The sequence below is a fragment of the Prunus mume genome, linkage group LG4 (assembly GCF_029339155.1).
Source record: "Prunus mume cultivar Tortuosa linkage group LG4, ASM2933915v1, whole genome shotgun sequence".
Classification (NCBI taxonomy): Eukaryota; Viridiplantae; Streptophyta; class Magnoliopsida; order Rosales; family Rosaceae; genus Prunus; species Prunus mume.
In genome coordinates this window covers 20136845-20148672 of record NC_142701.1, presented here as the reverse complement: position 1 = coordinate 20148672, position 11828 = coordinate 20136845, and the positions used below count along the sequence as shown (strand labels likewise).

The 11828-nt window shown below is 38.2% G+C and overlaps 1 protein-coding gene, 1 long non-coding RNA gene and 1 pseudogene across 2 annotated transcripts; 1 reads left to right on the top strand and 2 right to left on the bottom strand.

Moving 5' to 3' along the window:
• Nucleotides 1-1285: 1285 nt before the first annotated feature.
• On the bottom strand, nt 1286-2752 carry LOC148918096 (uncharacterized). The gene is made up of 2 exons (XM_089049611.1): nt 2281-2752; nt 1286-2025 (listed from the first exon to the last, which is right to left on the bottom strand). The coding sequence occupies exons 1-2, from the start codon at nt 2569-2571 to the stop codon at nt 1414-1416; spliced, it is 903 nt and encodes a 300-aa protein (XP_088905737.1). The 5' UTR covers nt 2572-2752; the 3' UTR covers nt 1286-1413.
• Nucleotides 2753-6769: 4017 nt separating this feature from the next.
• Nucleotides 6770-9726, top strand: LOC148918095 (receptor-like protein kinase FERONIA pseudogene; annotated as a pseudogene).
• Nucleotides 9727-10533: 807 nt separating this feature from the next.
• LOC148918094 (uncharacterized) lies at nt 10534-11541 on the bottom strand. Its single transcript, XR_016126289.1, has 5 exons — nt 11383-11541; nt 11182-11291; nt 11021-11097; nt 10865-10934; nt 10534-10768 (listed from the first exon to the last, which is right to left on the bottom strand). It is a non-coding gene; the product is annotated as an uncharacterized LOC148918094 (long non-coding RNA).
• Between the last annotated feature and the right edge of the window lie 287 nt (nt 11542-11828).

The window sequence follows — 11828 nt, the reverse complement described above, 5'->3', positions numbered from 1 at the left end:
TTCAATAAAGTCATGCATGATATTTGCAATTATGATGACTACTTTGTTCAAAAGAAAAATTGTGCTGGAAATTTGGGGCTGCTTCCCGAGCAAAAGTTCACAGCTGTGATACGAATGTTGGCGTATGGGTCATCTGCTGATCAAGTGGATGAGATTGCCCGGATGGGGAAGTCCACTATTTTGGAGAGCTTAGTGCGATTTTGTGATGCAGATGGAAAATCAGTACACCATGGACTACCTGCGCAGACCTATGCCCGAGGACTGCAACGGCTTCTACAAAAGCTGAGTCTCGTGGATTTCTGAAATGATTGGTAGCATTGATCGCATGCACCGGCAATGGAAAAATTGTCCATCTGCTTGGCAAGGGATTATGGTAATCGGAAAGGGCGAAAAGCATCATCCTCGGCGATTCTGGTTTTGATACAGGTTTGGCACGCCTTCTTTGGAGTTGCCGGCTCTCAAAATGATTTGAACGTCCTGGGTCAATCCCCGGTGTTCAATGATATTTTGAGAGGTGAATGCCCAAATATCACATATCAAGTCAATAATACCGTGTATCAAAACGGGTATTATCTAGCTGATGGTATCTACCCGAGATGGACAACATTTGTGAAATCAATTCCACATCCCCGATCCGAGAAGGAAAATTTTTTTGCTGCCTATCAAGAGGGGTACAGAAAAGATGTGGAGAGGTGCTTTGGTATCCTTCAAGCTCGGTGGGCTATTATCAGGGGCGCGGCGCGTCTATTTGACGAGGAGGTGCTCAGAAGTATAATGATGACTTGTATCATCCTCCACAACATGATTGTGGAAGATGAGTATGATTATGATGTTGAGGAAGTGTATGAGCCAGATCCCATGAACACGACCTTAACACGAATTTATGAAAAACCTATGGGGCCAAATGGAGAGCCAGTGCAGTATGATCCGTTAGTTAGAGACGGTACTTTCATGCATCGCATGATTGAGCGCTACACGGAGATGCAATCGTCGTATATTCATGAACACCGTCAAGTTGATTTAATGGAGCATTTGTGGGCGGTGAAAGGCAATGAAGGTCAATGAAGTCAAGTGAAGAAGTTATTTTAGTGCATTATGTTTATGTTGTATTTTTAGTTATGCTTTGTTGTTTTTTTCATGCTTTGGTTGTGGTTTGTTTATTTTTTATGCTTTGGTTGTGGTTTGTTTATTTTTTATGCTTTGGTTGTGGTTTGCTTTTTATGTATGGAATGTTTTGAATAAAAAGAAATTTTGTTGAATATTTTCTTCATTCACTACAAGAAAATCAATACAACTCATAAAATAAAATACATGAATTACCACTAATTTTTTAAATAAAAAAAAATTACAATGAAATGAAAGGCAAGCAAACTAATTTAATGGTACAATGAAATGAAAGGCAAGCAAACTAACTTAATTGTTTTGATCATTTAACCAATCCGTGTTGCTAGGTCCATCGTCACGAAAAAGTCTTCGTCTCATAACATCCCTTCGTTCTAGCTTCCAATATTGTTTTGTGTCAGGGGACATATGGGTTGTATCCATGGCCATTGTTTCCCGATCCTTATTTTCAATCTTTTCTTGTCGTGCATACTCCCTTTCTTGGCGTGCATACTCCCTTTGTTGGCGTACATACTCCCTTTCTTTTGCATTTTCTACATCAATTGCCCTATCGTGCTCTTGTTGTTTCATGTCCATTTCAATTCTCATGGCTTGCATCCTTGAAAGTTCCTCCAAAAATTTAGATGATGACTTGGTAGAATTACTCCCTCTCTTCGCCTTCGCCGCCTTCCTCCCAATAGGCCTCGGCTCCTTTTCGATAGGTGAGTCTTGACTCATCGGGGAATCCATAGGTGAATCCGATGCCGGTGTCTCATAGAGTGGCGTCTCGTTCAAGACTACCGTCGGACCCGTTGGAATAATTTGGAATTTCTTACAATTCTTCACCACCTCCCAACAATGGGTATGGTTGAAGCTTTTTTTTCCTTGCCCAGTAGCACCAAAAAACATTTGTGCTTGTATAGTCTATAAAAAAATAGGAATGCAAGAAACTTTAAAAATTATTGGCAATTCAACAAGTATAAAAAAATAATAATGGAAATACAAGAAACCTTAACAATTTATTAGAAATGAAAAACAAAATTTAAATATTGCAACAAACATTCATATTAATATTGGAAATACAAGAAATATTAACAAAATATATAAATTGCAAGAAATATTTAAATTAACTTTAATATGACATAGAAATTAATAAAACAAAAATTACAAAAATATTACCTCACTGGTAAGGTTTTCCCCGCTTCTATGGTTGTCCATCGCCTTTGCCAAGGCATCCCTCCATTTCGCCAACTCTTTGTTAAGAATTTTCCACCTACTAGATAGTGCTTGATCTGTACGGGTCGTACCACTTACCCTTTCACAAAAATCCTGATGAATTTTTTTCCACATATGACAGAATTTCATCTCATTGCCCGTTACGGGACAATGACTAATGTGGAGCCAAGACTCACACAAGCTAACATCTTCCATGACACTCCATGCCCCTCCGGTTTCACTAGAAGAACCCATAAATTTTTCTAGAAAAATTCAACTTGAAAGTGAAAAAAATTTAGACTAGAAAGTGAATAATGGTAGAATGAGAAGAAAATGTATGAAGAGGTGGTGTTAAAAGTGAAGAGTATTTGTTGGTATTTATAGGAAAAAACATCAGTATTTTTTTGGGTATTTTTTCAAATTTTTTCCGATTTTTTTTTCATTTTTTTTCATTTTTTTGGCGATTGAGCAATTGCCGTTGGATTCTTGGAAGAACTTCATCGGGCGCCAGCGCGCCACGTGGAAGAGAGCCGTTGGGTGCAACTTCCGATTTTTTTCATTTTTTATTCGGGAAAAATGAGAAGCGTTGGATTTTGAACAACTTTGATCGGACGATTGCGGAAGAGCCACGTGGAATAGATCCGTTGGCGGTGCCTTTGTAGCGGGCGCGTCAAATTTTTAATGTTGGCGCGTGCGCCGCGCCGCGTTAAAAAATTTAAGCATTGACGTCGTCGTGACGTCGGCGCTTAACGCAGCCCAAAACTCGTTTTGCTCCTCGGCTGGACTGTCAGAGGCTAGCCTGAGCAATTTTTTTCTGGGGCCCACACCTTGCCCTGGCAGCATTGTGTTCTGAAACAACATTTTCCCAGCCCTCCCCCCACCTGCTTGCTGGGAATGCTCTAAGAGTTAAGTTTAATTCTCGAATTTTGTGTTTTTGATCTAAGTCCTCTTACATTTATGTCGCATAGGATTACATTTCTTTTTTAAGTTTAAGATGTAATTATATTTTTTTTGTCCCAACTATGTCCCCTTATGATTTAAATGGGGTAAGATTGATTTGTATCTTAATAATTAGCAATTTACAATGTGTGCAATTGAATATAAACGGCAAATACAGCAGACGTATCCCAAGAATCATGCTCTTTTCAATGCAATCTTTGCTGATTTATTGCTTTTTCAGTGCAGAGTTGAAATTATTTCAAATTAGGGTTCAATATTATAGATATTACCTGAGCCCGATGGTCAGATGCAATAAAGCGTTTGACATAATTTCACAATTTGTCGTCAGTTTGCAGCACATGCCTTCCAGGTATTTTTTATAAATACATGTCTAGAATTGGGTTTATTTATAAATTTTTATTTTTATTATTTAGGTTTTTGATACTTTTTGCTTACTGGTTCCTTATGCTAATATGTGCAATGTTCTTTTGAGATCATAGTTTGTGATTATGTTTTGCAGGTTGCGTGGTAGTACCTGGACTGTAGATTGTTTGGTATTTGCGTGGTAGTACTTGTAATTTGGGTATCTGTATATGTACCTTGGTGTGGTGGGTACAGGGTGCGATGTATACCTGATATATAGGTAAGGTGTTGGGGAAGGATACATGTGGTGAAGGTAGTCGCCATTTTACTTCTACGGGCAATGTTTCTGTCAAACTATTTTGTGGCACTCTTAACATTGAAAGAGTAATTTAAAGAACAGTAAATTTCCGTACACTCCCCTGGATTAGGACCACCATCAAACTTATCCCTCTGAATTAAAAAATCAATCAATTTAACATCCCAATTAATTAAAATGGCTAATTTAACCTTATCGTTAAGTTTTGTGAATTTCAACCAAATTTTCTGTTAACTATAAGAGTAAATTTGTAATTTCAAGTAAAATAAATAATCAATCAATCAAACAAAAAGAAAAATAGAATAACAATGGCGGCACATAGGAAAAGCTTCTTCACTAATCAACAATGCCGGACGACGATTACAACAAAATGGATGTGGGGTTCTAAACCCTGATATGCATTTGATACTCATAACTCAACAACTTATTGAGAACTTGTTGATGCAGATATAGGAACTAGGTTCGCCACTAGATTGAAATCCTCCACGACATCGGCAATCCCAACGTCGTCAAGTGCCACGGCATTTTCGACCACAACGGAGAGATCCAGGTGTTGTTCAAGTTCATGGATGGTGGCTCGTGGGAGTGCCAAAGGAGAGAAAGAGAAGGGTGGAGAGGGGAAGAGAGAAAGTCATGTTTTTTTTCTTCGTCTTTTATTTATTTTATAACTATTTTAGCTTTTTATAATAATAATGATAAAATCAAATAGTAATTCACGTGTCATCCATATGACTTTTGGACGGAAAAATATATGAAATTCTAAAAAATTAACTGCAAGGGTTAGATTAGCGATTTCAATTAATTCGGGTACTAGATTGGCTGACTTTTTATTTTAGGGGGTTAATTTCTACAAGGGTCACAGTTCATGTGTAAAATGGCTAAAAATCCTTTAAAGAATTTATATATATATATATATATATATCTGATCTATTGAGGATCCTCAAATAATTTTATTTGAGGGACGCCCTTTAGGATACCCTACAATTTTTTTTCCAATGATCCAAACCGTATATTTTTTAGGTCTTCATTCATAGATCATCCTTACAAAAAATTAGACAAATCGGAAATCGTTTCGACATCCAATTGTGTCTTACAAAATCAATGAACACGGTGATTCAAGAAAGTACTAAAATTTCAATAACTCAATTGAGCGGTCAAATGATATCGGATTCAAGTGATTTTTTGTAGAGATGATCTTTGAATGAGTATCTACAAAATAGACGGTTTGGATTAGTGAAATACAATCCATAGTGGGGCCTACAAGGGGTGTCCCTCAAATAAGCTTATTTGAGGGATCCCTCAATGGAAGCTCTCTCTCTCTATATATATATATATAAAGGCTACAACCCGAGTAGTAATTGAGTCTATGATCAATATTGAGCCCAAGAAAACCCTTTGATGATTAGAAGACCCCTTAAGTAGGTGGGTTAGAATAACCCAACATCTATATATATTTTGTTGTTGTTGTTTGCAGGATCCTCATGGCTAGAGTTTGCAGAAACAATGTCTGGCTTCATTTTCAGAATCAAAGATGGCAAAAGCAAGTGGAAAAAAACCTGCAATATTTAAAAGCAAATGTAATTGATAATTATTTTACACTAGCCCCTTGGCACATGCTCACGTATGTGCCAATTGGTTTTCTTTTTTGTTTTTTGTTTTTTATTTTATTTTTAGAATTAAGAAAAGATAACATGGGTAGTTATGCTCCTTAAAAGTAGGACATATTATCTGATTTTGTTTTTAATTTTAATTTTTTTAATATGAGAAAATGTGAATTTACTATGTTATCCTCATTTAATTAATAATTTCAATTTTTTAATATGAGAAAATGTGAATTTACTATATTATCCTCATTTAATTAATAATTTCAATTCTTAATGATTGAATTAACCAAGGGCATTTATTGGTATTTTAAATGTTTCACCATTCTTCGCCTTTTACTTTATATATATAAATAAACCATTACTGGAACACATAAACGTCTGGCATGTATACCTATTATACAGGTAAAGTTTGTAATACAAACTTATCTTTTCCACTACAACAGCAAGTTAACATCTTAAAAAATAAACCTTTTCTATGCCTAAGGTACATGTACGTCAACCAATTCCAATAAATGGGAAGAAAAAAATTAAATTAAATTTTAACTACAAACAACAAACAAGAAAAATTACAAAAAAAACCTTTCAGTTCAAAAAAGCTTGGAAAATTAAGTAAAATTACAAAAAACAAAATTTGTTATTAGGAAAATCATTGGCATCGCTAAACTTCAAAGTTTTAACACTTCCCAAATTACATGCAAAGCAAAGGTAATTACCCTATCGAAACCCAATTGTTGGGGATTTTTATTTGTTATATTAGTTTGAAACCAATTCCCACACACAACCAAGTTCCACAATAATATCTCTCAAAGATATTCCTCTACCCAATCAATTTTATTTCAATCGATTGTAGTGTTTGTGGTCCTAGTTTATTTTTCTTTCATATCTCTAGTTCATTTCTGTACAAATTCTATATAGTCAGTCTACCACCCCCGTCAACTACTCTCCAGGGGATGTTGGTCATGTGGATGTGGATGATTTGTATTCTTCATGGATAGAGAGCTGAGAGTCACTTGACACAAAGTAGATCAGTCATTATGTATGATAATGAGTCAACGACTCTCGTGTTTTATAAATGAAAGAGTTTACAAGTCATTAGCAGTATAATTACTTGGCTGCCACAGTCCAACTTGGCGTACTTGTGCTCTCTGTCCTTTTTGGATCCGGAGATTCATTGTCCTTGATAAAATGAAACCTTCACTTATGCAATTGACATGACGTCGACAACCAAAGCCTTACATACCATGCACGCACCTTCAACTGAACCTTTCTCAGTAGAAAAAACTAAGCACAAAAAAGCTTTGGACTTCCAAAGATCACCCTCCAATTCCAAGATCTGAAACCTAGTTTTGCAATGCTTACTCTCCTTATGCTTACATTAATAAGTAGCAGTAACTTCCCCTGTTTCCGAGTTGACCCTCCTCTCAATCACCGTCCCCTCACCCTCCCTCTCATCTTTCTCTTCCAATCATGAAGAACCCAAGCAGGCAGCAAACGTCTTCGTAAGTCCATTACCATGAAACCCATTCTCACTCCTCTGTTCCTTCCCCTGTTTCTGCACATCATCACTGTACACGTGGCAGGTGACACTTCTCCTATCTACACTCCGGTCGACGACATCAGCCTTCACTGTGGCTTTTCCGACTACCAACTCAATGACGATAACAGAATTTGGACTGGAGATATCAACTCAAATTTTTCCCCCTTAGAAAACCAAGCAGCTGGCAGCCCCTCCATATCCAGACAAGCACCTTTTTCCCCCTCTATAAGCCAAGTACCTTACAGCACCGCGAGGCTTTCTCGCTCTGAATTTACATACAGATTTAGAGTCACCACAGGCCAAAAGTTCGTCCGTTTGTATTTCTACCCAGCTTCATATGGCCCTGACTTCGACCGATCCGAAGCCCTCTTCTCAGTCAAAGCCGGTGGCTTCACCCTTCTCAAAGACTTCAACTCTTCAGTCAGTGCCCATGCTTCTGAGTCTGATACAATATACAGAGAATTCTGTCTCAACGTTGGGTCAGAACAGAGCTTGAACATCACTTTCATGCCAAGCAGAGCAACTGCAGATGCGTATGCGTTTATCAATGGAATTGAAATTGTGTCCATGCCCGACAATCTTTACTACACCTCTGCTCAAAATTCAGATGGAGTTAATTACATAGGCAGCGAAAACACATTTTGGATCGAAAACAGCACTGCGCTGGAGATGGTGTACCGATTCAACGTCGGTGGAAGATCACTGGTTTTCACTCAGGACACTGGTATGTACCGAAACTGGGATGGCGAGCAAAAAGAGCTCAAGTACTTAGACTATTTAAGCTCTAACTTTAGTGTTTTACCACAAAACAGTAGTATCGAACTCAGCTTTACTGAAATAGCAGAGTACTCTGCTCCAGAAGAACTTTACCAAACTGGCCGGTCAATGGGCATGAACAAGACCATAAACAAGAGCTATAATCTCACCTGGGAGTTCCCTGTCGATCCCAAGTTTTTGTACCTGGTTAGGCTTCATTTCTGCGAGTTTGAACCTGAAGTTACCAAGACCAGAGACCGAGAGTTTCAAATCTTCATCACCAATCAAACAGCTGAACAATTTGCGGACATAATCAAGTGGAGTGGTGGAAATGGAAGACCAATTTACAAGGACTACGTTGTGTTCATGCCTGCAGGCCCTGCAAGCCAGAAGAAAGTTAGTCTCTTTCTCGCACTGCAAGCAAACCCAAAAGATTATATGACCAATTTCAACGATGCAATCTTGAATGGGCTCGAGATCTTCAAACTCAGTGACACAAATCGGAATCTTGCCGGACCCAATCCCGACCCACCTCTTCTAATAACCCCACGAGTGATAGCTCCACCGCAAAGCCGTAAATTTTCGAATAAGAGTTCAACTTCTCTAATTGCTATCATTGCTGGTCTAGTTTCCGGCGTGCTTGTTTTAGGCTCTGTTCTCGGGTTTTTCTTGGTGTTCAGGCGAGGAAGAAAAAACAAGGACTCGAGCTCCAACCAGGGAATGAAGTGGGGTCCATTTTCTTTTCCAGTGACACACAGAACATATGGACTGTCTTATTTGTGTCGTTACTTTACACTGGCTGAGATCAAAGCCGCCACTCGAAACTTCGATGACAGTTTTATTATTGGAGTTGGAGGGTTTGGTAACGTGTACAAAGGATGCATTGATGATGGGGCCACTCTCGTTGCAATCAAACGGCTAAAATCTGAGTCATCACAAGGCGCCCACGAGTTCAAGACTGAAATTGAGCTGCTCTCTCAGTTCCGCCACCGCCATTTGGTGTCTCTCATCGGATATTGTAAGGACGGCAATGAGATGGTCTTGGTGTACGATTACATGTCACGTGGGACCCTTGCCAGCCATCTCTACCACACTGACAACCCCCCTCTTTCTTGGGATCAGCGTCTCCAAATTTGTATCGGCGCTGCAATAGGGTTGTGTTACCTTCACAGCGGCACCAAGGGCACTATCATCCACCGTGACGTGAAGAGCACAAACATTTTATTGAATGAGAAATGGGTGGCCAAAATTTCGGACTTTGGATTGTCAAAAATGAGCACAATCAACACGTCCAAGACCCACTTTAGTACGATGGTGAAAGGCAGCTTCGGGTATTTAGACCCCGAATACTACAAACGTCAACGGGTAACTGAGAAGTCAGACGTGTATTCATTTGGTGTAGTGTTGTGTGAGGTACTGTGTGCAAGGCCGGCTGTGATGCATAATGTGGAGCTGAGGCAAATAAATTTGGCTGAGTGGGCCAAGAGCTGTCATCGCGACGGGGAACTTGATCAAATTATTGATCCAAGAATTAGGGGTGAGATTGAAATCCAGTCTCTGAATAAGTTCGTTGAGATCGCTATGAGTTGCATGAATGAGAGTGGAATCGAACGACCGTCAATGAATGACGTTGTGAAGGGACTTGAACTTGCATTTCAGCTCCATCGCAACTGCTTTGAAAGGAGCAATGAGGTTGCCTTCAACAATGACAGTGCTGCAGAAATTAGAAGTGCTAAGCCAGATTGCGCTACAAATGAATCCATTCAATGTATATCTGAGACGATCTTTTCTGAGATCAATGATCCAAATGGGAGATAATGGACAACATTTTTTAATTACCCAAAAATTGTAGTAGTATTTGAAACCAATAATATTGAATGCAAATTAAGAAATTACATGCAGTGACTCACATTATTTGAAACATTTTTAATCCATTCTTGCTTTTTTGTTTTTTTTTTTTCTCTCTTTAAATCTTTTTTCCTGGTTGCATTGTGGAAGCCTTTTGTGCCATTTTGCTGAAATCATGGAAAATATCAAACGAGACAGCCGTTCCGCTGTCAAGTAACTAACTCAAGTCTCGATCTTATCCCGACGGCTGCCTTATAAGAACCGAAGGAGAAGAAGATCCACCCTCCAACTCCAAGATCCCAAGCCCGGTTTTAATTAAGAAAATAAGGTTCAAATCAAACGAAATAAGAAGGGTGTTTATATCAACATCATTTTATACTTTTCAATTCAAAGAAAATGAAAAACCTTGGAAAATCAAGAAAAATTACAGAAAACAAAATTTGTTATTAGGAAAATAATTGGCATCCCTAAACTTCAATTGTCTTTAACACTTGCCAAATTACATGCAAAGCAAAGGTAATTAACATATCGAAACCCAATTGTTGGAGATTTTTATTTGTTATGTTTAATTTTCTTTCACATCTCTAGTTAGTCTCTACACAAATTCTGTATAGTCAGTCTACCACCTTGGTCAACTACTCTCCGGGGGATGTTGGTCATGTGGATGTGGATGATTTGTGGTCTTCATGGATAGAGAGAGCTGAGAGTCACTTGACACAAAAAAAAATTCCAGATTCGAGACCCCCGTAAGAATCCAAACACGCATAAGACCGACTCCCTTACAAATTCATAACTACGCCTAAGAATGATATATAAGCAGTCATTCCTCATTTACCAAGCGTATAATCATAAGATTTATTGTAAATAACAAGAGACCTTTTTCCTGTCAAAATTTCCAAAACATTTGGATCCAAAGTCCAAAGGGAAAATAATTGGGAATCATAAATACTACTTCAAGCTTTCATAAGTCAGCCAAGAACCTACATAACCAAGAATTTTCTAACGAATAACTAAGCCTTGCACTGCCTGCGAGCCATCTTCAGCTATCCTGTTAGCCCGAATTGTGCTGATAACATTTGCAACATTACCCTGCCCGAATTGTACAATGAATCAATTCTCGTTTCTTTGACAATTATTAAACGAGAATGAAAAATAAAGCATGAAGCACTAGATGTAGGCAGTTACCCTCCAAGTTGCTAACTTTGATCTAAGTGTAAGCCATTGTTGCTGCCCAAATACTCTCTCAGTACAGCGGCTGCAGATCAAAGGCTAAATCAGTTCATGAACAAAGAAGCATAAAAGAAAGAATAAATAAATATATGTTTGTTTGTGTGTGCGTACATCTGGTCCATTTTACAGTCCATTAACTTGGCAGTTATCGCTTTGACCACCCAAAGTTCGACTTTCTCGTCATTAATCTGCCAAAAACTCGTGCATAAGCATATAATTAACCAAGACGTGAATGGAACACCTTCAGAACCAGAAATGTAAACCAATCTAACCTGAAGTGTATCTCTGATAAGACTGTAAGGAATTCGTCCAGATTCATCAGAGCCAAGATCCACCAAAGAAATCAACCTAATCTTTGTTATGCAGTCTTCATGGACAAGTCCTATAACATTTCATAAAGCATAATTTAGATGGCAATAAAAAATCTATTATAATGCTGAAGAAGACAAACTCAGAAGAAACTAATATTTTACCATAGCCTTTCAGTAAAGTAGAATTTGCATCCTTAAACTCCAAGTAAGCATCCAGCCTCTGAGTCAGAAAGATCTTTAAAAGCTGATATGCCAATGCATGCTTTGTTGAGAATTAAGCTGCATACTTAGCTTAAATCAACCTGCAGATGACAATCCTGCAGATTGGAACTGAAGAGATGAAGATTTTGCCGTTTTTAGAAATAGCCGTTAGTTAACAGCTAGCTTTATTTCTGTTTTTAGAAACCAATACAGCTGTTATTCTTATCCCATTTAGATTGTACTAGGTCATCCGATCTTTCTCCAAGTGGAAAGATCGTAGCCTCCCATGGTCTGTATGGCTGGAGATGAGTCCTTGCTCCCTGAAAAATAGGGTCTGATTTTTGACTGAGATAGGAATATAGTCATGTAATACCTCTGCTTTTGATACAGAAATATACTGAAAGGTT

Coding starts and splice junctions, on each gene's coding strand:
- LOC148918096 (XM_089049611.1), bottom strand. CDS start 2,571: ATGGGTTCTTCTAGTGAAACCGGAGGGGCATGGAGTGTCATGGAAGAT. Junction 2,026..2,280: donor GGGAAAACCTTACCAGTGAG/GTAATATTTTTG, acceptor ATTTTTTTATAG/ACTATACAAGCACAAATGTT.